General features: G+C 37.1%; 2 protein-coding genes across 3 annotated transcripts in view; both read left to right on the forward strand.

Annotated features, from left to right (window-relative positions):
- MPP4 (membrane palmitoylated protein 4) overlaps positions 1-19,554 on the forward strand; it is a 47,414-nt gene extending 27,860 nt beyond the window's left edge. The window contains exons 11-17 of the mRNA XM_031958325.1: positions 6,849-6,890; positions 11,774-11,944; positions 13,104-13,184; positions 14,820-14,913; positions 15,827-15,935; positions 18,044-18,178; positions 19,264-19,554. Of these exons, the coding sequence (XP_031814185.1) occupies positions 6,849-6,890; positions 11,774-11,944; positions 13,104-13,184; positions 14,820-14,913; positions 15,827-15,935; positions 18,044-18,178; positions 19,264-19,455 (824 nt within the window). The 3' untranslated portion in view covers positions 19,456-19,554. The remainder of the gene's footprint in view (positions 1-6,848; positions 6,891-11,773; positions 11,945-13,103; positions 13,185-14,819; positions 14,914-15,826; positions 15,936-18,043; positions 18,179-19,263) is intronic.
- Positions 19,555-21,075: 1,521 nt separating this feature from the next.
- TMEM237 (transmembrane protein 237) overlaps positions 21,076-27,792 on the forward strand; it is a 28,902-nt gene continuing 22,185 nt past the window's right edge. Inside the window, exons 1-2 of one of the 2 annotated variants that reach the window (XM_031958323.1) lie at positions 21,076-21,413; positions 26,349-26,380. In XM_031958323.1, the coding sequence (XP_031814183.1) occupies positions 21,372-21,413; positions 26,349-26,380 (74 nt within the window). In that variant the 5' untranslated portion in view covers positions 21,076-21,371. Of the gene's footprint in view, positions 21,414-21,845; positions 22,011-26,348; positions 26,381-27,792 lie in introns of those variants that run through there. The other variant, XM_031958324.1, reaches the window with a different exon arrangement.

The raw sequence follows: 27,792 nt of genomic DNA on the forward strand, positions 1-27,792 counted from the left end.
GTGCCAATAAACTCACCCCATGGGTATAAATCATTTCCCCATTCTGTGCCTAGGTCTCTTTATTTGTAAAATGGAATTGAAAGTGGGTATTTTCCTACTTTTGAGGCTATTGTAAAAGGTGATAAAAATCATTAAGATTGTGAAATAGTGAAATCAAAATTTCTTAAACCACAAGTCACAACCCCATATAGAGTCATGTAACTAAATGGGGAAGTCACAAAAAATTTGGCAACAATAAAAGGTTTCTGAACCAACCTCCAAAAATAAATTCAAAATCAAACTCATAATGAATCCAATGTGTTTCTAGCTTACCCATATTACACTGAGTGATTTCACTGCAGCCCTGGTTCTGAACATACAACATGTTGAAGACTTTAGCTTAAAAAGACCGAGGTCCCCCACTGCATCCAGGGCCATCATCAGTCTCCTGATCTATATCTGGCCAGATGACTCTGAAGGAGAAAGTGAGGCAGGTGACCTTGCACAGTTCTCCCTCAGTTAAATTCAATTCGCTTGCATATCATGGAGTCTCCTCTCTGATGTCATAATCCTTCTCGAGAATGAAGGACAAACAACATGTGTAATTTGCACTGTGTATGCATAAATACTGCCCAAAATACCTCAGCTCAGATTTGAGATAGATCCTTTAAAAATTTCTATGTTGAAAAGGGATCATGAATGGAAAAAGTTTAAGAAGTCCTGTTCTGAATTAGGGGTTCTTACATTGATGTCCAAAACCTTATTTTTTTAAAAAAAAATCTTTCTGGCAAGGCAATTGGCATTAAGTGGCTTGCCCAGGGTCATATAGCTAGGAAATGTTGAGTGTCTGAAGCTGGATTTTTTAACTTGGGCCCTCCTGATTTTAGGGGTGGTGCTTTATCCACCTGCACCATCTAGCTGTATTCTCCACAAATTAAAAAAAATTCAATAACTGTATTTAAATATAATTAGTTTTATTGTGAACTTATGTATTTTAGTTTATGCATTTAAAGACATTATTTTGAGAAGGGGCTATATAGGCTTCCCTAGACTGCCAAGGAATCTGGGCACAAAAATATTAAGAAGCAGTTCTCTAAAGAAACATTAAGATTCAATTGTTGTAATGGTAATTTCAACTTTAGCATCTATTTTTACAGAACATTATTTTTCTAGAAACTATAGTTTCCACAACTATAAAAATGGGGATAATAGCCCCATTGTAAAAATCAAATGAAATAACATTTGTAAATTGTAAACATACTATCTTCATAGAACAAGGCTGCATGTAAGGTTTAGAGCAAGTAATTAGTGTTTTATAGAACTTTGTTTTATAAGCCCTATATAAGCCCATATAATTATGACATGGACTTAACCTAACAGACCTAAGTAAATTAAAACCTTTGACATTCAAGTGACATTGATGAGAGGTCATATGGTAGAGTAAAAAGCTACTAGCTTTGGAGTCAGGAAAACCAGTTATCACAGCTGGGCAACTGAGACTTTGCATAAATAGTAAAATTTAGAGGAGGTTGATGGCACTTTTGGTCTTTTAACAGTCCAGAAAACAACTGGGCTTAGATGCTAAGATCAAGAATAATTAGTTTAAGTCAGACGCTACCAGAGAGCAGCCATATCCACCAATTGAACCCCTACATCACTTCTACCCTCAATGTGGTCTCACTGTATCCCCTGGTCTGTTTGGCCACCTGTGCTGAGCATAATTAAGGGCACATTTCCTATCTCTGGGCCCTGAGTACGTTTTATGCCCTTGCCTTTGGTACAATTGCTAGTGTTATCACTGAGGAAGACCTGAATTCAAATCTGCTTCTAGCTTTGTGATCAATCTCTTAATGTGCTAGGTAACTCCTTAATATTATAAGTTATAGATGAGACAGTCAATTAGTTTTATTTTCTTCTCTAAGAAGCCTAGAATATTGAAAATTATGTTGCTATCAATCATTGAGGTTTCCGGCTGATTTTGCCCAGATCAGGTAAAATCCAGCAATAGCTGTGTATAATAAATGGAAAACTGCATTTGGGATCAGGAAGAACATGAGTTCAAATCCTGATTCAGTCACTAACTGAATGACCCTGGACTGGGCACTCGCAGTTTCAGTTTCCCTATCTGTAAAATGAGGGGGTTGGACTCAGTGAACTCCAAGATCCTTTGGTGATGGATTTTATTTTGATGCTGACAGTTTCCAAGTGACTTTCTTTGTATGCTCATTTACAGAGGATGACATAAAAATTGATGAGAAGTGTGTGGAAGAAGGTAAGATCTACTCCTAGTTATGTAAATGTAAGGAGAGACCTCATCTTCAAAGTATCCAGAAGAGTCCAAACACACTTTTTATAGGGATGAGAGGAGGGAGGATGCCAGTTCTTTCAGCCCCACCCCAAGCTCAGGCTCTGCTGGGCTCTCTGTCATGATGCAGTCCGCCTTCCCCAGCTGTTGGATTGCTGGGTCTCCTCCTGTCTCTGTACCACTCTCCCCAGACCTTCCATGGCCTTCAGGGACCCCAGTGTCTCTAGATCATCCTGGTGTAGATGTAGACAACTCCCTTTTTCTCCTTATTTTTCCCAGAGATAGAGTTTAGGTTTTTCAGAAAAGAATTTCCCTAGCAGGTAAGGAAAATAAAATAAAATAAGCTTTGAAAGTATACCATACCATATAACATGTCCCAAAAGTCTTAGTGAACTTCAGTAATTATTAAAATTTAAAACTGCATTAAGACTGAGGACATTCAGTACAGGGGTCAAGAAGACCTGAATTCAAATATGGTCTTAGATATTTACTACATGGGTGACCCTGTACAAATCATTAATCTGTCTGCCTCAGTTTCCACAACTATAAAAATGGATATAATAATAAGCACCTATTGTGAAGATCAAATGAATTAACATTTGTAAATTGCTAAACACAGTGCCTGTCACATAATAGATGTCATATAAATATTTCTTTCCTTCCTCCCTCCCTCCCTTCTTTCAATATTTCTTCCATCCTCTTTTCTGCCCTTCCCCTCTCCCATTCTCCCTTCCTTCCTTCCTTCCTTCCTTCCTTCCTTCCTTCCTTCCTTCCTTCCTTCCTTCCTTCAAAAAGAGAATTTGTCTGTCCCAAACTCTGTCCACGTCTTTAACTCCAATCCCCTGATTTCTTCCTGCTTAGAAGCTGAAGGAGCAGATCCTGGAGTAGGACAATGAAAACTCTCCCCATTATTGCATAAGATCTTCTCTGTAGGAAATTGTTGTATAGTTCTAACATTTGGGATTTTTTTTAAGGCTCTGATATGTGGCTTGTGTAATATGTGTACCAACAACTCTCAGCTACATAATACAGAAGATTTAAGAATTGCCTAGAAAGGATTTCAGGAAAACACACACACACACACACACTCCACAACAATATAAGGTATTTTGGCCCTATCAATTAATCTAGCCTTGATTTAATTGTGAAATTGTTGTTAGAAAGTTGTTCATTACTACAAAACAATTGACATCACAAAACTTCTTGTGGTGCTCTAATGTTTCACTTATACATGGACTATTTATTACAAATTGCATACTCCTGCTTAAAAAACATTATTTTTATATTGCTGAGTATACTTATTGGTTTCTCAAAACTGTTTATAAGAATTAACCTAGCAAAGTCAAAGGTGCTTTATCTGAGATGCCATATCTATCTCATCCATCTGTCCTTGCCCATTCAAAACTAGATCCATTGGACCCAGGATTCTTTCTCTTTTTTAAAAATTTTATTTTTTATCAACCCTTTTTATTTTTAAAACATATGCATAGATCATTTTCAGCATTTGCCCTTGCAAAATCTTGTGTTCCAAATTTTTTTTCCCTCTCTTTCCCCCACCCCTTCCCTTAGGCAAATAGGATTCTTTCTCCTAACTCCACCTCTATCTTCCAGGTCGGGGATCCCTCCTTACCTCCCTCATTTTCTTCCACTGTCACTACTCCTTTGCCTTTCATAAATTAAACTTCATCAGCACTGCCCTCCATCCCCATGCAGCTAATATCCAAGGCAAGTGAGCTTACATCCATTATAAAGAATCACAGAGTCTCAGATTTACTATGAACTTCTGCCCCTCTAGTCAAATCTGGAGCCCAACCAGAATTTTCCCTACAACATTGCCAGTAATTAGTTATCCAGCCTTCACCTGAAGACCTTCAGGAAAGGAAAATGCACCACCATCTGAAGCAATCCATACCATTTGGGATCACTTTAATTACTAGGAAGTTTTTCCTTACATCATGCCTAAATCTGCCTCCACCACCTGTTCCTAATTTTGTTCTCAGAGTCCAATCTTGATTCTACATGATATCCCTTCAAATGATTATCATGTTTTCTGGGCAACCTGTCCCTTCTCGAGGTTAAATTTCCCTGGGTCATCCAATTGATCTTTGGATAACACCCTGTTTATCCTCTTCTGTAAACTCTTCATCATTATCATTCTCAAACATAATGCTAAGAACTGAACACAATTCTGTACATGTAACCTTAGCATGCAACTTCTCTTAATATAACCTTTTTGGCTGATAACGTTGTATCACAAATGCATATGAAGTTTACAATCTCAATTTTTTTTTCAGATGAACTGCTATCTAGCTAAATCTTTCTTGATCCCTCCTCCTTTCCTATTTTCCTACTCTTTTTAATCCTGGATCAACTAGTAAATGCCATGATTTTTATATGAGATATGATATAAAGAAGACATAGAGCTAAAAGTGCTCAAAAAGGGACAAAAACATGAAATGACTATAGTAGAACAGGGTAAAGGAATATGAATTGTGTTAAGAAACAATGTGTGTTTTGATGTGTTTGTAATAATATAATCTAGGTATGAGAAATCTTGCAATATGTCTATTTTTTCTCCTTCCCCTTCGAAAATTAAAGATGAAGAAATATTTGAATCTGGTAAGTAAAAAAAAAAAAGTGAACAATTTAACTCTAATTTTATTCATGTAAATCCTATATTTTGTCATCATTTAAGCATGTTGTAGGGTAGTTGGTGCAATAAATGTGTATTGTCTTAATTATATAATAATAAAGTATTTAGTTCACAGAAGTAAATCCTACTTAAATGAATGACATGTGATTTTCAAATTTCCCATGTTCATTTAATAATGTATTTGCTCACTGAGGATGTTTAAATCCTTACATTTAGTTTCAATTGTTTATGCTTTTCACTTGTGTGCAGTTTCTCTTACTGATTTAGTATTTTAAATTAAATTATAATTTGAGACTAAATTGAAGGGAAATGTCAAATGTTACACTGAAGTAATCATTCTTTTGGACTTTGACATCACTGCATCAGATTTTAATTTTTAATGTTTGTTTCTGCTTTTATCTGAATATCCAGAGGAGCTCTCGGAAGGTAACAACTTTTTTCCTGTACATGCAATAGAGAAGCACCTTTAAAGTATGTCAGTACCACAAAGTGAATACTTGCCTTGGCAACTCGTTTTAGATTTCTAAAAAAAAAAATAGATTATTAAATATCAAATTATGAAGAATATCCTTTTTAAAAGGATAAAAACCAACTGAATAATGAAATGTATTTCACATAGAGACACATCCCCTAATTATATATGGCTATATCCCTAGTAGATATTTCCTCCTTACTTGTTTCATTTAGAAATATGTATTTAATCACAAGAAAAGAAATGAAGATATGCATTTGCAAAATTCCAAAACAAAGAATGTGTTCTCTATACCATTTTATAATACTGCAAATATATTTATGTGCACAAAGATATAACTAGGAATTTTTTCACCTAGGACAAAGCTAGTTGTTTATTGGGGGGAGTCAGGAATGGAGACATTGGAAGGGAGAGCTTTCTGACTTGGGAAATGGAGGGTAGGCCATTGTTCCCTAAGAAAGTCTAGTTCTGTTGCAGTAGTTAAGAGAAAGTTGGGCCTTGGGAGAGGGCACTACAGAGAAATTCAAAATTCAGGATCAGTGATTTTGACTGCCATAGAGAAAAAAGAATCCTTATTCCCATCTCCAGTGTTGAGACCCTGAGGTAAAACCTGGTCTTGCCACCCTAGTAATGGCTCTGTGCATGTATGTAGAGGAAGACAGGAGGAAATTAATTTGAAAACTCTATCCTCAAAGCATTTTTAGTATAGATGTTTCTCTGGAATGCCAAACTGAAGTATTTATGTATAAAATATGACTGCATCTTACAGTATACAACTAAAATTGCTCATTTCTGAATCAGAAATTCTGAGCAGATTTTTTTATTCCCTTATCTGAAATAAATGTCTGTATCTTTTGTCAACCTAGGAGAAACAATTAAGGATCACAGAGTCGTCCTATTTGATTTTTATTTCTTCACAATAAGTTACATTTAAAGTCAAACAAACCTAAATAATGAATGTATTGTATTTGCTGTATTAAATGGCTCCTGCCCACCAAAGGTTTAAAAGCCCAAATCTAGTATTATTTAAAATTTTAATTTCTATTTTCAGTTACCATGCATGAAAAGATGCACACAGATTTTGCATCTTTATTGTGACCCTTACTGCTCTTTTTTATACATCTTTTAAAAGGCATTTGGATTCTTGAATATATTGAAAATGAATTGTGATATCTTAGTTTGCAAAGAGATCCAACATATCGTTTGTGCTAGACACTTTAAAAATGTCTATCTTCGTGGAATGATGAAATCCAAAGCATTTAGGGCATTCCCAAGGGGGCTTCTATGTACAGACTTATCATTACATCAGTTATGTTGTTGCTACCTGTTGAAATGAAATAGTTTGTCAATGTGGGGATAACTTCAATGAGGACAGTAACCACAATCCTTTCTCCTCCACCCAATTTTCTGCTGTGGACTGTTCATTCATCATGACTTAGATGAAAAGGAATTTGCTGGATATGACCATCGGTTCTTCATAGGTAGGTGATAAATGAATCTTTGTTGTATGGTTTAGTTGGGCTCATACTATGTCTGACATACCCTTCTCAATGATAATTCTCCTTACAGACAGTTGCAAACTCTTTCTCCAATATGCCTGAAGCCTTCTTCTTTTTAGCAATCTTCTGATCTTTTCATTGTTTGTATTTTCCTACCCCCAAGAGACACATTTGTAGTTCATAACCAGAGCTAAACAAGTTATATGTATACACATATATACATACATATATATATATATAGTTATAGTTATAACCTATAAGCTATAGCCAAAATTGCTCCTAATGAAAATTCTGCTGTGGGAGGGAAAGATTAATAATGATGCTAGGGCACACACACACACACACACACACACACACACACACACAGTAAGAGAGGATTAGGGTGAGGCTAGGGAAGGGGATTCCTCTGCTCATGAGATCCTGGGGTGAGCTCTCAGGGGCACCAGCATATTGCCCCTCTGAAGGACCAGGTGGTAAAGTATGAAGACCACAGTTGCCTCAGGTAGGGAGTACACACATTGCTGGGTATTAGTAACTTGGGGAAAAGCAGTATTCTATTCTAGTTACAACTCTTGCTGATCTTTTTTCCTCATTGATCTTCCTCCAGCCAGCTCTGTGACATACTGTATCCTATTGGAATGTTTCCTCAACTTCACGCTAACTAGATTGTGTGTGTGTGTGTGTGTGTGTGTGTGTAATATATGTACACATAGATTGTCTAAATGTAGGTTCCAGGAGGAATTGATAGATATCTCTGGAACTTTGCCTCCTCCTTGAAAAGGAAAATTAAAATTTGCCAAAAGTAGGTGAAATTTGTCTTTGATGACCCTCAGATTGGGGATCCTTTGCTCTTTTTTTCCTGGCACTTTTTGCCATTTTCTTCAAGTACCCAACTCATTTTGCTTTCTTATCAAAACCCATTGGAAGGGAGGGTTCCAAAAACTCATTCAAGCAGATATGTATGTGACTGACTAAAGCTTAATATATTTTTGCCTCACCTCCCCAAGGTATATTTGTTTTAATAGGGATCAAAGCTGTAGATTAAAGAAATAAAGAAGGAATGAAGCTTAGAATAGGAATTAACCATTGGATGGAAGAGACACTTTCTTGAGGAAGAGGGAGGAGTGAAACATAGAAGGAACTTCTTGGAAATCATGAAATCACACTAGTAGTTCCTTACTTAATTTATAATTCAGGATGGTCCTAAATATCAGTTTAATTGAATGTGAAACTAAACCTGAAATTATTTTAGAAAGTAGATAAAAGATGAGAATAATGAAAATATATAACAATTAATTCATCAATAAGTATTTGTTAAGTATTAATTATCCACTCAGTTATCATATATATCCATCAGAGCTCTGTCCAGGGCCCTCTTTTCTTCCCCTTCTGTATTTTACATGGCTATTTCATTAGTTCTCATGAATACAATTCTTTGTGCTGATGATTTTTAACTTATCCAGCTTTAATCTCTCTCCTAATCTCAAATCTCCTATCTTAGATTTTTCTAGTACATATCAAACTGGATATCCCATTGATATCTTAAACCCAACAAGTCCAAAATGCATCATCATCTCTCTAAAAATGTACCTTCTTTGCTTCTCCATTCCTGTTGAGGGTACCACCATTCCAGTTACACAATCTAGATGTCAATTTTGATTCTCTTTCTCACTTCTCATAAACAAAAAATAATCAAGTCTTATCATCTCCATCTTCAAAACATCTCTAATTTCTCTCCTTTGGGCATTGTTACCACCCTGGTAAAGGCCATTGTCACCTCACACTTTTGCAGTGGCCTTCTGATGGATCTCTCTTCCTCTTGGCCAATAAAGTGATCTTCTTAAATCACAAATCTATTACACACACACACACACACACACACACACACACACACACACACACACACACTCTAGAAACTATAATGACTTTCTATTACTTCCAGGATCAAATATAATTTGAATGACTTACAAAATCTTTCACAATCTGGTACCTCTCCACTTTTTTAGTCTTTTTACAATTTGTATCCTACACACACACACACACACACACACACACACACATGCTCTGCAAACCAGTGACAACTTACCTCTTTATTATTCTTTGAACAAAATGATTTCTTGAATCCAGCCATTTTCACTGATGCTCTTCCATTCCCAGAATGACTTCTTAGCTTCCTGGCTTTCCTAGTTTACTTACAAAAATTTCCACCTTCTAGAGAAAGCTTTTCCTGATCCCCCTTAATTCTAGTAGTTTTCTTCTCTTGATTACCTCCAATTTATTTTATACATAGCTTGTCTGCATGCTGTCTCCTTTGTTACACTGTAAGTTCCTTAAGGACAAGCATTATTTTTTTGCCTTTCTTTGTTTCCCCAATCTTTAGCTCAGGGCCTAGAACATACTAAGCCTTAATAAATGTTTAATAACTGCTTAACTGCCAGGCATTGTGCTAGGCAATACAGATATAAAGACAAAAAAATCTCTGCTCAAAAAGATCTCCAGAGGCAATTTAGTCTAGTGAAATGACCAGGAGTTTAGGAGTTAGGAAATCAAGGATTCTATAAGCCTCCTTCCTAAAATGTTCTTCCTAAAGTACATTTATCACCATGTCACCCCCCAATTCAATAAACTTCATTGGTTCCTTATGCTTTTAGGATCAAGTATAAAATTTTCTTCTTTTTCACTTTTAAAGCTCTTTATAATCTTACCTCTTTCTACCTTTCCCAATAAATTTACCATTGATTCTGGTGTCTCTGTTTCTCAGATTACCCATTTGTTAAAAGAGGATATTGCTTTTCCTTCCTTAACTCACAGGAATGGGAGAGTTAAAAGAAGATATTGCTTTTCTTTCCTTAACTCACAATCCAATAAGTTGGATTTTTTTGGTCATTTTTGTCTTCATTCCATTTCCACATTCTCTTTAGACATAATGGCCAATAATTTTAGGGTAAGAGAGAAGAACATGAAGTAATATGCTTTATATTGGTTCTTGTCATTCATGGATTTCTGCCAAAGTTATAATTAGGACAAGATAACTGAAGCATTGTCCTAGAGTACCAGATTTAGAGGGTGCTGAATATACTTGTTTTTCATTAGCAGCATAAAAACAGCAGAGTTTAGCATCAGTTAAAATAGGAAACTATAGATAGTCCTTTTCCTTCTCACTCGCTTGTCTACCCCAAATTCTGATTGTACTCCAAGTTAAGTAACAAGCATTTATTATGTTACAAGTATGTAACAGGCACTGTTCTAAGCAGTAGGAATACAAAGAAAGGCTCTGCCCTCAAGAAGCTTGCCATCTAACTAGGTAGACATGAAAACAACTGAGTCCAAATAAAATACATACAAGATTAATTTGGAGATCATATTAAAAAGAGACTATTATCATTCCTGTAGAAGGTGGGATTTTTAGCTGAGACTTCAAGGAAGCCAGGAAGATGAGATAAAAAGGAAAAAATTTCAGGCATGGAAGACAGTGGAAATGCATGGAGTCAGGAAATAGAATGTCTTCTCTGAGGAATAGCAAGTTCTGTTTATAGGATCAGAAAGGTCTTGGAGGGGGGTAGGGAAAGGTAGAAAGAGCAAGATTATGAAGGGATTTAAAAGTGAAATAGAAGAAAATTTTCTGTTTGATCCTAGAAGTAATAAGGAACCAATGAAGTTTATTGAATTGGGGGGTGATATGGTCATAAATGTACTTTAGGAAGGAGGCTAGAATGGAAAGGGTATACCCGAGGCAAGGAGATTTAGTGGAAGGCTATTGCAGTGCTGTAGGGGTGAGGTGAGGAGAGCCTTCATCAGGGTTGTTTGTGGTGGTGTCAGAGGAAGGAAGGCATATATAAGAAATCTTGCAATGTTAGAAATGACAGGACTTGGCAAAAGATTGGCTATGGGGGAGTAAGGGAGTGGTGATACAGTGAGGAATTAGGACTATATTCAGGCTGTGAGCCTGTGTGATGGGAAGATGGTGTTATCCCTGATAGTAAGAGGAAAATTAGGAAGAGGGGATGGTTTAGGGGAAAGATGAGTTTTGGACATATTAAGCTTAAGATATTTATTGGACATCCAGTTTGTGATGTTTAATGGGCAGTTGGATATAAAAGGAAAGTTATCAAGATTGAGCCTTAAGGATTGATAAATAGATCTGAAAGTCATCAGCATAGAGATGATTATATAATCCATGGAGCTGAGGAGATCATTAAGTGAAGTGAAATGGGGTAATGAAGGGGAAGAGAAGAAAGTGGAGGACGAAACCTTAGGTGACATCCATTGGTAGTGGCCATGCCTTGCATGATGCTTCAGAAAAAGAAACTGAGCAGGTATGGAGCACCAGGAGAGAGCAGTGTTGCAAAAACCTAGAGAGAAGAGTATCAAGGGGAAGAAAGTGATCCACAGTGTCTAAGCAAGCAAAGTATTTTGTCACTGGATCCAGATGGCTCAGGAGGAGAAAGTGAGGCTGGTGACCTTGCGCAGCCCTCCCTCACTTAAGTCAATTCACCTGCATATAAATGGCATCACCTCAGTAATGACATGGACATTACAACAACCACCACTTGCAGAATGTTCAAGTTCCAAGAGAGCTCAGCCCTTTATTTCCTCTCCACTTAGAGGCAGCCTCCCCAGCAGCCTCCTTATTTGAGGTTCTGCTCAAAGAAGTCACCACTGTCCTGACTTAAACGGTTGATTTAAGGGTGCTTCTTACTCCCAAACAATGTTTGTGCTATTTCTTTTTTTTTTATTTATTTAATAGCCTTTTATTTACAGGATATATACATGGGTAACTTTACAGCATTAACAATGTTTGTGCTATTTCAGATTTTTTTTTTAAAACTGCTGGTAATTACTGATCTGATTTTTATCCTCCTCAGCTGGTTTCCGAAGAAGCATGCGCCTCTGTCGCAGAAAATCTTACACCAGCCAGCAGTCTGCCTATATTCTCTGCTCCAATAGCTGCTACAATGCTCTGGGAGCCCCGTATGAGGAGGTGGTAAGGTATCAGCGGCATCCTTCGGATAAGCATCGCCTGATTGTGCTTGTAGGTAGGTCCCAAGATTGATTGCCATCCTAATGGAAACTGTCACTCCTTACACAAATCAAAAGCTTTGATGTATATTCCTGCATTTTTAGTGCTAAATGCCAGGTGATAGAAATGCATTTATAAAGATTTATCAGCAGGTGTGTTTATAGAAGGGAAAATAAAGGCAAAGGGCTACCCTCTTTTACAGGACAACTGTATTTTTCATCAATTTGCCAGCTGTGTAATCCCAGGCAAGTCATTTAATCTCTGTTCACCTCCTCAACTTCCTCAGTTTAAAATAAGACTAATAATAGCACCTACTTCACAGAGTTGCTGTGAGGATAAAATGAAATAAAACATGTAAAATACCTAGCATAGTGCCTGGCATGTAGTAGGTACTATACAAATATGTATTCCCTTTCCTCCCTCCCTCCCACCCTCATTTTATATCAGGGAGTTTACTTCTAAGGTACAGCAAAGTCTTTGTTATAATATAACTTATTATTTGAGTATCTATAATAACAAGTCATATTACAACAGGTCTCTACTGTACTTTATGTTCCCATTTAGAAACTATTTTTTAGAAAATGATTAAGTAATTAATTCAATATATTAAACATTTATTGAGCACCAATTATGTACCAGAAACCAGAAGAGGCACTGGAGATACAAGAATGAAACAGGACTTGCTCTCAAGGGGCTTATATTCCATTAGGGGAAAATAACAAGTACACAGATAAGGACATTAAAATAAATATAAAGTTATGGGAGAGGGAAGATTGACAGAAAGCTCTGACAATATAGCAAAAGTCTATAGCAGGAGATAACACCTAAGCAGGACTTTGAGGGAAACTAGGGATTCTGTAAGACAAAGGTAAGGAGACACCACCAAGTTCCCGGGATACCTAGCTCCTCTCTCTACCAACCCTAAAAGTTCAAGGATTGCAGATCATGATCCACAGGTCAGCAGGAAAATTCCTAACTATCTTTTAGAGCTGTCCAACTTTATTCAAAGGAAAATTGTGTAATTCAGCCTTCATCTGTTCTCTCTCCTTTTTTCTCTTTTTAAAAAGCGATGTTGATGTTTTCATCATTATATGACTTCATCATTATATAATTATAGTCATCCATATTTAATGATTTCGATATACAGTCTTTTTCTCCCCACCTGCCCCATTCAGGTCCTTCTGGTGTTGGAATAAATGAACTGAGAAGGCGACTGATTGAAACTAATCCAAATTATTTTCAAAGTGCAGTGCCACGTAAGTTCCATTTTCCTTTTGTACTTATGGTTTTAACACAACTTCTTTTACTATATAAATTGAGATGATTTGTGTTCAAAGTAAACACATTCACCTATCAGACTGATTAGGGAAGGACCCTAGTCTCTATATCCCTAGACCTAAGAAAGCGATGGAACCTGCAAAACTGTTTCTATGTTTTAATTTGGGTCTGTGAAGAACTTGTGGGTTTATATTTTATAAACAATCACTTCGAAGGATTACTCATAGACTTGAGGAGACCTGGTAAATATTTAACAACAATCTCTCCAGGTAGAAAAAATTGAACACCATATATATATATATATATATATATATATATATATATATATCATATATCAGATTGCTTACCACCTTGAGGAAGGAAAAAGGGAGGGGGAAAATGAAAAACAAAATCTTATAAATTCTGAAAACTAAAAAATAATTTTAAAAAAGAATTTTTAAAAATGGGTTAAGCAAAAATTATAAAGAGGAGGTTAGCAATAGTTTCAGATGCTCAAATAAAACTAAGAAGAATGAGGGATGAAAAATGTTATTAGATTTTGGCAGAATTTTGAAGGAAACAGGAACTGTAAGAGCTAGAAGTGAGATGGGAAAGTATTCTATGTATAAAACATCTAGGGAAAAGTTAGGAAGATGCATGCTGGAATGTTACATGTAAGGAACAGCAAGAATTTTGAACTGGGGAAGGGGACTGATATACAATAAAGTCAGAACAAATTTTGAAATAAAAATACATAGAACCATAATTGACAAATAAAGGTTAGGGCACAGTGCCTGAAACATATCAGTTGCTTAATAAATACATATTGGGTGATTGGGGAAAATGATAAAAAATATATATACACAATGCATTTTAAAATTTCATCTGCATTATTAACATTTCTCCATCATTTTCTTGTCTAGAATCAACAAAATGATAAATCAAGTACTAATGTAACATTTGCTGATTTAGGAAGACTAGGTTTGGAGTCAAAGGATGCTATGGAATCAAAATCCAAATTCTTAGAAACACTACTTACTCTGGATATCAATTTCCTCATTTATAAACTGAGGAAGTTGGACTAGGTGACCTCTATTGTATTTTCCAGCTCTAAATCATAATATCCTATAATATCATAATACCATAAGCTAGCATTGTGCATTGTACCACATACTCACTAAATTCTCATAATAACAGCTGATATATAATGCCTTAAGGTTTGCACAGAACTTTCCATACATTATCTCATTTCACCCTAACAATTCAGGGAGATGAGTGCTATTATCCTCATTTTCAGATGAGGGAAATTAAATGATTTGTCCAGTGTCACATTGCTTGACGTCTGCAGGATTCAAACTCAAGCCTTGCTAACTCCTCACCCAACATTCTATTCCCTGGGCCAACTATCAACTTAGATATAATAAGAAAATGTTAACTCTATTTGGAGTTAGAGAAATTGGAAATTTCTCTTAGTGTTCATTAATAAATTAATATGTTTCTAAAAATCTGACAAGACTGTAAATGACTTGACAAGAGCAAGGATGCCATATTCATCTTTCAATTATCTTGTCACAGCACATTTCTATTGTGTGAATAAATGAACTCCAAAGGCCTTTCATTATTCTTCTTCATAGATACCACTCGCTCTAAAAAGAGCTATGAAGAAGATGGTCGAGAGTATCACTATGTATCCAAGGAAACATTTGAAAGTCTGGTATATGGTCACAGGTAACTAGAATACATATTCGTTAATTCATAATCAAATGCTTTTTTCTATTTTAAAATTCAACATGAATTAGTGCTTGTTGAATTGAATTGAATAAATTTCTTCTTTTTGGAATAATTTTTGTTGTACACAGTAACCATTAGAACAAATTTTGAAGTAAAATACATAATTGTCAAAATATTTTAAAATTTGTTTCAGGAAAGTATATATGAATTTCAATAAAATAACAATAATGCCTTGTTTGCTTCCAGTCACTTTCTGCTCTCTTTTAGTTCTGTGTATTTCATTAAAACTTTTACTATTGCCATATATACACATACATACACATTCTTATTATATACTTTTTTTTCTGTGTTCTTCCTTCTACATTATTTCAAATGCCTTTGCGTAATGTTTTTTGTTTTTCAAACATGGATTGTTTCCATGTTTTTGATACATTGATAATACATATGTGCTGTGTATGTTTTGTACACCTAGGTCTTCTATCCTTTCAATAAATAACATGCTTTTGATATGTTATTGTGGTAGGATTACCAGGTCAAATTTTTGTTACTCTAATTGTATATTGTTAGACAGACATGAATTCTTTTTTTGTGTGTGCATTCTCTAAAGTCCCTAAGTACTGCGAGCAACAAGTAACATGGAGTCCCAGATTGCTCATCATCTTTCAGAAGGGAAAAAGAACTGAATTGCAAAATGCAAACATTTTTTCACAAATAGGTTATCCATAAGTCTCCTAATCCATCATACCTAAATCCCCAGTGATTCTTCTTTTCTCAGAAAAGTACTCCTATTTGTTATTTTCTATTAAGATTATTTTCTTGGGATATTAACATTTATAGACTTTATAGGTGATGATATTTTGCAGATAATTGTGGTGGAATTTTATTTTCTTTGTCCTATCTATCTTCATAGAATGTTGGAATATGGTGAGTACAAAGGAAACTTATATGGTACCAGTGTGGATGCTGTTCGAAAAGTCCTTGATGAAGGGAAAGTCTGTATAATGGACTTAGAACCACAGGTGGGCCATACATGAAATCCACCTCTCAAGTTTCATGACTCTGTAGGCTTAAAAGAAAGATGTTCAAGAAAAAAGTCCTCAGCAGTGTTTAAAAAGGGGGGAGTGATTTTATATCTATTTTAGGGTTCTGTTGTATTCCATACAGACTATTGCTAATTTGACCCAATGGATATTGCTGTGAATCGAGTACCAATCCTGGAATCAGGAAAACCCAAGTTCAAATCCAGGCTCAGACACTTTATTTGCTGGGTGACCTTGGGCAAGCCACTTAATCCTGATTGCCTCTAAGTATAAAAAAATAAAATGAAATGTTCTTTTTAGCCTCCATTCACTTAGCATATCATATGTATCAGTTTTGGGTTACTTCACAATATTTTTTATTAGCCACTTGTTGATATAAAAGCCTATCTTCTTGACACCAACATTTTCTCAGTAGTACTTTATGACTATGAATCATCTTACAATATCAAAGTTATAAGTGATTCAAAAGTCAATTGAAAGTCCAACGGTGAATATGCATAGACTATAGCATGATACTGATGGCAGGGAATAGGCCCACTGTTTTTTGTTTTGGTCAGATCATATTTATGGACACCACATTTTAAGAAGGACATTAGCTAAAAAGCATACAGAGAAGAGTGACAGGGATGATGAAAGGCCTTAAAATCATTCCATATGAGAATCTTCTAGGGCAGGGAATGATGAGGGCAGAAGACAGATCAAAGAGTGTTAGTATATTTAAGGAAGGAAAAAAAGGACTAATAACAAAGGATTTCAAGAAGACTTCATAGTGACGTAGCACCAGAATTGAGCCTAAAAATGAACTAAGGATTGGACAGATAGAAACAGTACTAATAAATCATAGTTAACATTTGCAAAGTGCTCATTTTTGCCGGATGCTATGCTAAGGGCTTTACAATGATTATGAAGATCAAGAAGCTGCTAGCAAGCTATTTGGGCTCTAATGTACAAGATCTGGAACAAAGGAATATAAAACAGATCAGGAAAAGCAATTGGTGACTGTTTACTCTATAGGCATTAGGGAGCCCCTTTAGGATAGGGTGGAGGAGAAAAAGAAAGAGAAGGGAAAGAACAAGAATTACATAGAGATCAGAACACTGAACTTGGAGTCAGGAGACTTGGATTTTAATTCTGTGTCTGCCCATTAGTAGTTATGTAACAAGAAGCATAGCTACAATTTTTAGGAAAATTTTCTTCCTAATTAAATCTTAATTCTTTTTCTTTACAACCTTTGCATGTTGTTCTTGCTGCAGTTATGGTCAATGGATCAAGACGTATAAATTTAAATCTTCCATATAACAGTCCTTCAAATATTCAAAGATAGCTTTTTCATGTGGCACTGGTCTTGGTAATTACTATCAAGATTGCTCTTCTCTGTTCTCCAGCTTATCAAATGTCCTTCCATTGTGTCCAGAATGCAACTCCAGATATGATCTGACTAAGAAAGAGTATCCTATCCTGTCTCATTAGTACTTAAGTTGTGGAAGAGAAAAGACTCACCATGTATTATGAGAGGTTATATAGATTTTTGAATATGGAGAAGAAAGTATTTATCTCTCATCCGTATCATCATAAACACATTGTTTTTAAGATCGCCTTTCTGGAAATTATCCACCAAGATTATCCCAGTTACACATCTGTTAGTAAACATTCAGCAAAAGTTTTTTGAGATTGTTTCATTCCCTTAATTTGTCACTAATTGGTGGCATCTGATGGCACTAATTGGTAGAATCTGATTCTACACCAAGTATGATAGAAGAAAAAAAAAAGCACCTTCATGACTACCAGCACTGTATTCACTTATAGACAAAAGCTACATGAAAAAATATCTATTTATAAAATCAGTAATAACTGTCATTAAAATTAAAATTATCAACTTCTGACAAAGTAAATATGTTTTTTGCTACTAAAATGCTTGAGGAAAGGATAAAAATATATATATTTCACCTGATAATGGCAAGGTTGTTAGTTTCTACTCTCCTAAAAATAAGTAAATGTTGAATATACTCACCAGAATACACAGAAAATTTAGAATAAAATGGTTTTTAATGTATGTAGTCAATTTTTCTTTGAATTGTGTTGTGTAGAACATTCAGGCAGCTCGAACACATGAATTGAAGCCTTATGTCATATTCATAAAACCATCCAGTCTGAATCGCATGAAGCAGTCCCGGAAAAATGCCAGGATTATTACAGACTATTATGTCAACATTAAATTCAAGGTGAGATTCAGGGAACTGGAGAATTGTATGCCTATCATTTCTAGTCAACCAAAACACTTTATTGTGTTCCTGTTGCTCAGAAATTTTATTTTCATAAATACAAGTTACTTTATGACTTCTACTTTTTAATGAACATCAGCTTTAAAAGTTAAAGGATCCTTGCTACATAGAAAGCTATTAATGAAATAGATTTTTCCTCTCATTTCTCTTTTTCTGTCCAGGTATTCTTGCTTTAATAAAATCCAATATCATATGCTAAAGTCAATTTATAAAGCAGAGAAGACAGTGCTTATTCATATTTAAAAAGGATTTACTGCTTTATAAAAGAACTCATGGAAGGTGCTTTAAAAACTTCCCATTTTATTTAAAATTATTTAATAATTTATTGTCCAGAATACTGTTTTGTAAAATGACATTATCTTTATATATCTTATTTTCTCTATTATTTTTAATGATGTATTTCATAAAATTTTGATTTTCAGGTTGTTTCTAGGAGATAATTGATTTTGCCTATTAGCAAAACGATTTTGTATATAAATATAACTCTGCTTTTGTTGATCATTGGCTTGTCTATTGATTCATTTACTGTTTAATGGTATCAGGATTCCTGGTTTCAAATTTTGGTCTTGTTATAATCTATGTAATCCTGGGCAATTCTCTGAGCTGAAGTTTTTGTTGTTCAGTTCTTTTTTCAGTTAGTCAGACTCCCATTATGCTATTTGGAATTTTCTTAGATTTTTACTAGAGTGGTTTACCATTTCATTTTCCTGCTCATTTTACATATGAGGAAACTGAGGCACACAGGATTAAGTGACTTGCACAACTAGTAATTGTCTGAGGCCAGATTTGAATTCAGTAAAATGAGTCTTCTTGACTCTAGGGACAGTGTTGCAGATAAATGTGCTTGCTATCTAGCTGCCTCCTTGGGCCTCAGTAAAATGAAAGGATTATGCTAAAGGATTTTATAATCTTCCAGCTCTTTAGCTGGATTTCATATCTCATTAGTCTCAAAACTATTTTAATAGAACTGCTATAAGTATTGTTGTTTGTATTGTGCATGTTCACCCTAATTCTCTTTGCTACAGGATGAAGACCTGCAGGAGATGGAGGATTTAGCTAAAAAAATGGAAACTCAATTTGGCCAGTTTTTTGATCAAGTGATTGTGAATGACAGTTTGCCAGAGGCATGTGCACAGTTGTTGTCTGCTGTGCAGCAAGCCCAGAATGAGCCACAGTGGGTCCCTGCAACTTGGATTTGTTCTGACAACGAATCGTAAGGAGAAAGCCTCCCTATCTAACCCACTCAGAACTTGATTCAACCTCATGTCAGATTTTAAGTATTTTTTCGAAGAGTATTTGGAACAACATTGAGAAAGAGCTACTGCAAAAAGCATTTGATTTATCGTTTATTTAACCTTGTATCTGGACTAGCAATACAACTTGTTCATTTCATTCTTAAAAATATTCATATCCTTTAAAATTTCACAGATGTGTTGTGTTGCATTTTTGGGTTTCAATGAAATAAAACATGCCCAGAATAGGTAATCTGGAACCAGTCAATAAATCCAGATCAAGATGTTCATGATAAGCAGGTACCTGTTTTCACATAGATTCTTTATTTGAGGTCCTTGGAAGTGAGGCCATTTGCTAAGTTAAGGTCATTTGTTCCATTTTGGTGTCTGACTATACAACTTTGTTATTGTTGTTATACATTCATGACTCTCTGATCATGTGCATAAATATGAGAGATCCATGTTGTCATTGATAAGGGCTTACATGTGTAGAGACCCATACATGTAACTTTTCTACATGCTCCCATCAATCCTTCACCCATGACACTAGGGCTTCCCCTCAAATACATATTCTAGCTACTGCTTATCTTTTCATTTAACTGGGCCATCTTTTTTTTTTTTAGCCAGTTATGCATATCTCTATCTTTAATCCTTCCTGAAACTCCTTGAAGCTCTCCTCACATTCAGAAATCCTGGATTCAAATCCTATTTTGTGACTTTGAACCTCTAAAACTCCTTCCAAATTTAAAATGTTTTCATAAGCAACATGGACATCCAGGTCTAGCCTTAGCCTTAGGAAGACCTGGATTCAAGTTCTGACAAGGTGTGTAACCATGGGCCAATCACTTCCCTTTGTCATACCACCCGCCGTAGGAGAGATCATCTAATCCAATCCTTTCATTTTACAGATAAAGAAAATGAAGCCCAGAAAGGCTAAGGAACTTGTCCAGCATGCAGGTTATGGCCTGAGCTTGGCATAACCACAGCCCTTTGCACTAGGATATCACCTTCTGGCCAACTTGCTTGGACCAGCACCAGGCTTTCGCTAAGGGATAGAGCTCCCTCTTTTCCCCAAGGGGATCCATCACATATTCCCAATCCCTGTTCTTTGTCACTGAGGGCCACAGCATTCCTGTCTTTGTCATAGAACTTTGGTTTTGTGCCCCAAAGGATGGGCAAGTTGAGATAATATTACTCCCACCAGACCCATCAGAACAGTGACTCAAGGTGTAAAACGTTGCCCTAAACCAGCCCACTTGTGGTATCTGAGATTTGCCCTGGATGCGGCACATTAAGCCCTCCTTCTTGGCGGTGGGAGGTTCTGCGGCCAGTTTCCTCCGTCTGAAATTAAGCTTGATGCATTTCCCACTCTTCTGCTTCCGGCCTGCTCTCCTTCAGCTCCCTGTACCCACAGGGAGAGGCCGGTTCCGGTCTGGTTGACAACACGTACTGGGGCACTTGTACACAGACACCCACTGGCACGCTCACTGGTGCACGCGCAAGCAGTCACAAACTCACCCATCCACTCACGGGGACCTTCTCAGACAAACCCCCGGGCGCGCTTGCGCAGATACACACCGGGCACGTACACACATACACACGCACTGACACACGTACACAGATTTACACAGGCACGCAAGGCCGGGCACACACCCGGGCGGGAAGGAGGAAAGCGGCCTCCCAAAGGGGAGGGGTCTAAGCACGCCCCGAGCCGCCGCCCAGGCAGTGCCGGCCCTTTGCTCCCAACGGGCGGGTCCCCCCTCCGGTGCTCGCGCGCCCCCTTCCTCCCCGCGCCCGGCCCCCCGGGAAGGCGCTCCGCACTGCCCCGTGGGGCTCGGGACCGAGGCGGGGGCTCCGGGCGGGCGGCGGCGGTTACTAAGGAGGTTCTCCCGGGGCGCGGCATGAGGCCGGCATCCGGGCCCCCGCAGGAGGGACCCAGCCCGGTGAGCCGTAGCAGGGGGGCGGGGGCCGGGCTGAAGGGCTGGATAACCGAGGCCGCCGTACCTGGGGAGCTGCGTGGCTGCAGAGGGAAAGAAAGGAGCGCTCGCCGCGCAGGGGATGGATTGGGGGGGCCCGATCCCGGGAGGCGGATGCAGGCGTGCGTTGCCATGACGATGCCCCGCCCCCTCCGGCAGCAGCCCCACCTCCCTGCCAGGGCCTCCCCTGATCTTCCCGTCCACCCAGCTCCCTCCTAGACGACCAGCCTGCCTTTGCGAGACCGTCACTGTGACCCCGTCTCCCTTAGCTTCCTTCTCTCTCCTCGGCCGCGGAGCCAGCCCGCTCTCTCAGTGCCACGGCCAGGCTGGCGGGGCAGGACCGGCCTAGACGCGCGAGCTTGGCCGCGTGACGCAATGACGCACGGCGCGTCCACCCTCTCCCCCACGTGTTAAGCCTCGGGGGGGCGGGGCTAGGGCTGGGTTCCTGCCCTCCGGGCTGGCGCTGCCCGCGGCAAGCGGTGCGGGCGGGGCGGACTGCCCCAGGCTTGCGGTAGCGGGGTCCCTCCGAGGCGGGCTTTGGATGGAATGGGAAAGAAAGCGGCGGTAAGCTTCCCTTGCTGGCTTGCCTGCCTTTGTTCTGCGTACCGTGATGCGGGGAGGGGCGCCCAGGGAGGTTGTGCTGGCTTTGTTGGATGAAAGGGCTGTAATCCATCCTCTGACACAGCTATGCTTGTAATCCTGGGAAGGATTCTTGTTTTGTAACAACTCCTTTACTTGCGTCACTCGGGTCATTTCCTTTGTATGCTGCTATCATCATCTTTTGGATCAATACTTTTTTTAATCTTGTTTTTATGGTGACCAACTGTCCTCATTTTCAATTAGTAATTTCTATTAGTAAATGTGTTAACTAATTTGTTAAAACAGAGGACAACGTTTAGGAGAAAAGTTGTCTTTTTGATATACGCTGCACTGAATATTAAAGAAAAGAGATTAATGGGTAAGATTTTAATTGGAAAGATCTGTGATTTCATTGGTAGAAGGAGAGTCCTATTAGAAAGCCACCTCTATTGATGCAGCTCGGTGCATTTTCTTGAAGTCTTAGAACAGTGGTCTACAAAGTAAAGTGTGCACACACCAGGGGGCATGTGAGATATTCCACTGGAGTGCTAAGAAAATATTGTCAGTAAGCATTTACTAAGTGCCTACTGTGTATCAAGCATTTACTAAGTGCCTACTATGTATCAAGCATTTACTAAGTGTCTACTATGTATCAAGCATTTACTAAGTGTCTACTATGTATCAAGCATTTACTAAGTGCCTACTATGTATCAAGCATTTACTAAGTGCCTACTATGTATCAAGCATTTACTAAGTGCCTACTATGTATCAAATATTTACTAAGTGTCTACTATATATCAAGCATTTACTAAGTGCCTGTATCAAGCATTTACTAAGTGCCTACTATGTATCAAGCATTTACTAAGTGCCTACTATGTATCAAATATTTACTAAGTATCTACTATATATCAAGCATTTACTAAGTGCCTGTATCAAGCATTTACTAAGTGCCTACTATGTATCAAGCCTTTACTGAGTGTCTACTATGTATCAAGCATTTACTAAGATACTATTATGTATCATCTGACATTTTGTTAAGTGCTGGGAATACAAAGAATGGAAAAACAATCCCTGCCATTTGACAATGGTCAGCCATTTGAGCTCCTCTCCAAGCAAGAAGGTGGTGTGTGTGTGTGTGTGTGTGTGTGAATAAATCATTTCTTCACTCAGTCCTTAGGCCTCCTTGCCTCTACCTTCGTGACCCACTTTTGTAAGGGAGCTAGCCTTAGCTCAGTATTCCAGTCCCTTGAAGCCTGCCCAGGTTCTTTTCCCACCCTTACCCCCAAAAGAACCATAAAGGCTTATTCTAGACTTGAAGGATCTGCAGCAAGGCGAAACCAAGAGGGTAAAGCACAGCCAAGGTAACGGTGTTATAAATGGAAACAAATACACCAGCATTGATAGGCTAGCAAAATTTGAAAGTCAGTGGGGCGGATGGCTTCTGCCCATGGGTTTGGGGCTTACATAGAGAAGCACAGAATTCTGGAACCAGCATTCCTCTTTCAGAGAACCCTTTCATTGCCTCCAACCCCTCAAGACAGCTTCAAAGAAAATGAAGAAGGCCATTTATAAGCAGGAAACCAAAGCCTGCCTAGGCATCTTGCCATCTGTCCTTCTTCCTTTTCCTCATCTAGAACAATTACCTCCTCCTCTAGATCTGGAACCTTACCCTCAGAGACCATGTCTCTCACTTCTGGACTTGAAGGAAGATAGACATTTAGTAGCCAGATTACAACAAGAATAACAATTCTTTGAACAATTGGTAGGTGGGACTGAAAAATGAATATCATGGTTTAGCAGATTTAGGAAGCAGTTATGCCCTTAAGGTCATAACTCAGACATGAGAGGTCATCTGGTCATTCCATCTGGTCATCTAGTCTCTAGCTCTTAAGCTGTGGTTGTGAACTACATATGGAATCTCTTAATTGAATATGGAGGTTGTGAAATTATGATTTATTATCAGTAAACATTTAATTTGTATATCTATTTAAAATACCTATGTATCCACAGCCACATAAAAATTTCTCTGGTGAAAAGGGGTCATTAGTGGAAAAGTCTGTTCTAGTATACTTCCCATTCCCTGTTTTATAGGTAGGTAACGTTAAAAAATGATTTACATATGGTCACACAACTAATAAGAATCAGAGGAATATTTGCACTCAGGTCTTCTTAACCAGCCCTCTATCCAATCTATCATACTTCCATTTGGGTTTATGTATTTTTGAGGTGTCTTTCAGCTATGACTACTATTAAAACCTGGTATTGGAAGAAAACTGAACTTAGAATCAGACCTTCCAATCTTTTTATCACAAAGTGGCAAACCAACATTAAAAAAAAATTTAAACCCATTGAATTTAAACCCAGTGAATTGCTCTCACTAAATAGAATTAAAAAATCATAGTTGTATATAATGAGAGCACAAATTTTTTGTATTAATAAACATATTTTAAATTATTTTGTTATCCCATTTTTATATTTCATAATTTATTAAGGTATTAGTAGAGTACCATGTACTTATAGATTTACGTGTGTGTGTGTGTGTGTGTGTGTGTGTGTGGAAAGGGTGTACCCTCAATTTTTTAATAGGGACACATGAACAAGAAAATTAGGAGGCCACTCTCTTAGTTGCCTGAGACACTGAGAGTGTTTAAGTGGCATACCTAGGATGATACAGCCAGTGTTAAGTTGTTCAATCATATCTGACTCTTTGTGACCCCCATGGACTTGTCCATAGACTCTTAGCTTAGATGTTGGAGTGGTTAGCCATTTCCTTCTCCACTGTGTCCCCATTTTACAGAAGGGGAACTGAAAGTCCTAACTCTGAGTCCATGTCTTTATCCGCTATTCCCTACCAACTCTTAGACAGAATATACAGATTTATACTTATTTTTAATCTTTCAGTGAAACCCTATTCCAGGACCCCATCATTGTATAAAGATGACACACTGGGTTGTGGAAGGCTTTGCCAGTAAGAGCTAAAGATTTATTAGATCCAACCAAGGTGGAAAAACTTACAGTACCAGCGTCAAGATGTGCCTTTTGATCTTCAACTTAACTAAATGTATAAGAGCCAATCATTAATACAAAGTTGGCCATCGATTTTTTTTTCATCCACTGTAACTCTCAAAGACCATCACCTCCACAAGGATATAGGAGAAGCTATGATCTTCCATGATGAAGGAAATATATACTAGCATATAGATGAAATCACAGAACTTAGAAATATATTTGTGTGAATTCTTTTATTTTAAAAGATCCTAAAGTGCCTTAGAACCTAAGAAGAGGTGTGGAAGTATAGTGGAAAAGAATGCTGCACCTAGACTAGGGTTCAAAGCCAATCTTAGAGAGTCAGTTAATTTCTTACAGCCTCAATTTTGTGTTCTGTTAAATAAGTATAACAATACTTATACTAATTATATCAAAGGGTTATTGTTTATTTTAATTGTATGGTTCCCCTTACCTCAAAAATCCTCTGATGTACTACCATTATGTGATATTATCCAGTGGAGTGAAAAATCTCACGGGTCTACCATACTAGAAAGGCTTTGAATCCAATGATAGACTGATGTCTGCTGATCTGTCCAAAGGTGATGAGTGTCAGGGTCCAGCAATTCTCAGAGATCATCTACAAAGTCACAAAGGCATTCTAGTCCATATAATTAATAGATATAATGCCCTGATGAGATATAGATGCTTAAAATATTAAAGTATTTATTTGTTATTGCTGTCAAGTATGATTGCAACTCTGCTTATGCATAGAAGATATTTAGTCTTAAGATTTTTACATGGTTGGACAAATTTAGTGTATTTGTTAGGTTTTCATTCCCTTTCAAAACTCCTAGAAACCAAATTTCTCAGAATATAGGCAATTGGGGTTAAATGAATTGGCCAGGATCACACAGCTAGTAAGTGTTAAGTGTCTTAGGCCATATTGAAATGAATGCAGATCCTCTCAACTTCAGGGCTGGTGCTCTATCAATTGTACCATCTAGCTGCTCTAGATCTATTATATTTTTCAATCATGTTGATAACAAGCTTTTTTTTTTTTTTTTTTTTTTTTTTTTTTTTTTTTTGCTGAGGCAATTGGGGTTAAGTGACTTGCCCAGGATCACATAGCTTGGATGTGGTAATTGTCTGAGACCAGATTGAACTAGGGTTCTCTTGACTTTAGGGCTGGTGCTTTATCTACTGCACTACCTAGCTGCCTCTTCTCTCCTCCCTCCCCCCCCCCTTTTTTTTTTTTAACAAAAATTGACCAGTGAAAAAAAGAGAATAATTCAATGGTTTATTAAAAGCACTTTTTCTTCCTTTTTTTTCCCCTAGCGTCCTCCAAGAGCTCTTCCACCAGTACCAAGGTAAAAAATAATTTTCTATCATGATTTTGTTAATAAGAAGGAGGTATATGATATATTTAGTTTAAAATATATTAAGTACCTTTGAGAAGCTAAGTATATGAGGGTAAATTACAGTATTTTGAATTTTAATTCATTGGTTACATGTTGTTTCCTCCTGTAGAATGTAAGTAAGCCCCTTGAGGGCAGATACTATTTTTGTTTTTGTTCTTTTCTCCAAGATGTCTAACATGGTATCTGGAACATAAAGTTGCTGTGTTTTAAAATGCCTGTTGCATTGAATACTTTTTAGATGTGAAATTGAATATTTGCTAAGGACAAAGTAATTTGACAAAAAAGGTAGAATAATTTTGAAAACTCAAAAAAAAAGTGCTAAGTTTTTTAAAGTTGAAAATTATAGCATATTAATGCAAAGAAAGTATAATAGTTATAAAATAGGAAGTCTAGTTTAATTAAATCAGTTATCTATTTTTTTGTATGACACCTGGAACATCATAGGTTTTTATGTAAGTATTTTAATTTTTTCATATATTAATTGCTTTGGTTTTCCATCAGTAAATGCATTAAATACATTACAGTAAATGTAAAATGAATACATTAAGAATCCTTCAGTAGTATCCTATAAGAATGTCTGACAATTTGGCAGTAAGGACCAAGGAGATAATATAGATGAATGAAGAACTCATCAATCAACTCTGTACTAGGAATATAATTCAAATGACACCTCAGTGGTCCAGGAGCAGCAAGGTGTCAACATGGTATACAGAGCACTGAGCCTATCCTTAGGAAGACCTGAATTCAAATTTTACCTCAAACATTGACTAGCTGTGTGACTTTGACTTTAGTCATTTTCTCTACCTCAGTTTTCCCTCTTGTAAAATGGGGATAATAATAGCACCTACCTCATGGGGTTATTATAAAGATCAAATGAGATAATATTTGGAAAGAACTTAGCACACTGCCTGGCAGTTAGTTAAGCAGTTATTGCCTCTTAGCTTGGCAAGAATAATAGGCTCTTAATTTTTGTTCTCTTCTGCTCCCTCCAAATTTTCAACACTGGGTTGGTAGCATTATTTTTAATTTTTAAAACATAGTACATAATATAGTATAGAATGATATAATAAAAATATTACTCTCAAAATTAGCTCCTGTTATTATGTGCTGTTAAATTTTCTTTCTGAAAAGTTTTTTTTTAAAATAAAGGAATTAGTTATTTTTAAAGTAACAGTGAATCCTTATTCATTATGATGGCAAAGAGTCTGCTGTGAGTCTGCTATGCCTTTGTGGGCAAGAGGGCCAAGAGGGAGACAAGTACAATAACCTATATTTGAGGTGCTGAGTCCATGACCTAAAGTGATGACAGTGAAAATGACTGAATTAAAAAGATATTTTGAAAGAAGAATCATGAGAATGTA

Source organism: Sarcophilus harrisii, chromosome 3 (assembly GCF_902635505.1).
Source record: "Sarcophilus harrisii chromosome 3, mSarHar1.11, whole genome shotgun sequence".
Lineage (NCBI taxonomy): Eukaryota > Metazoa > Chordata > Mammalia > Dasyuromorphia > Dasyuridae > Sarcophilus > Sarcophilus harrisii.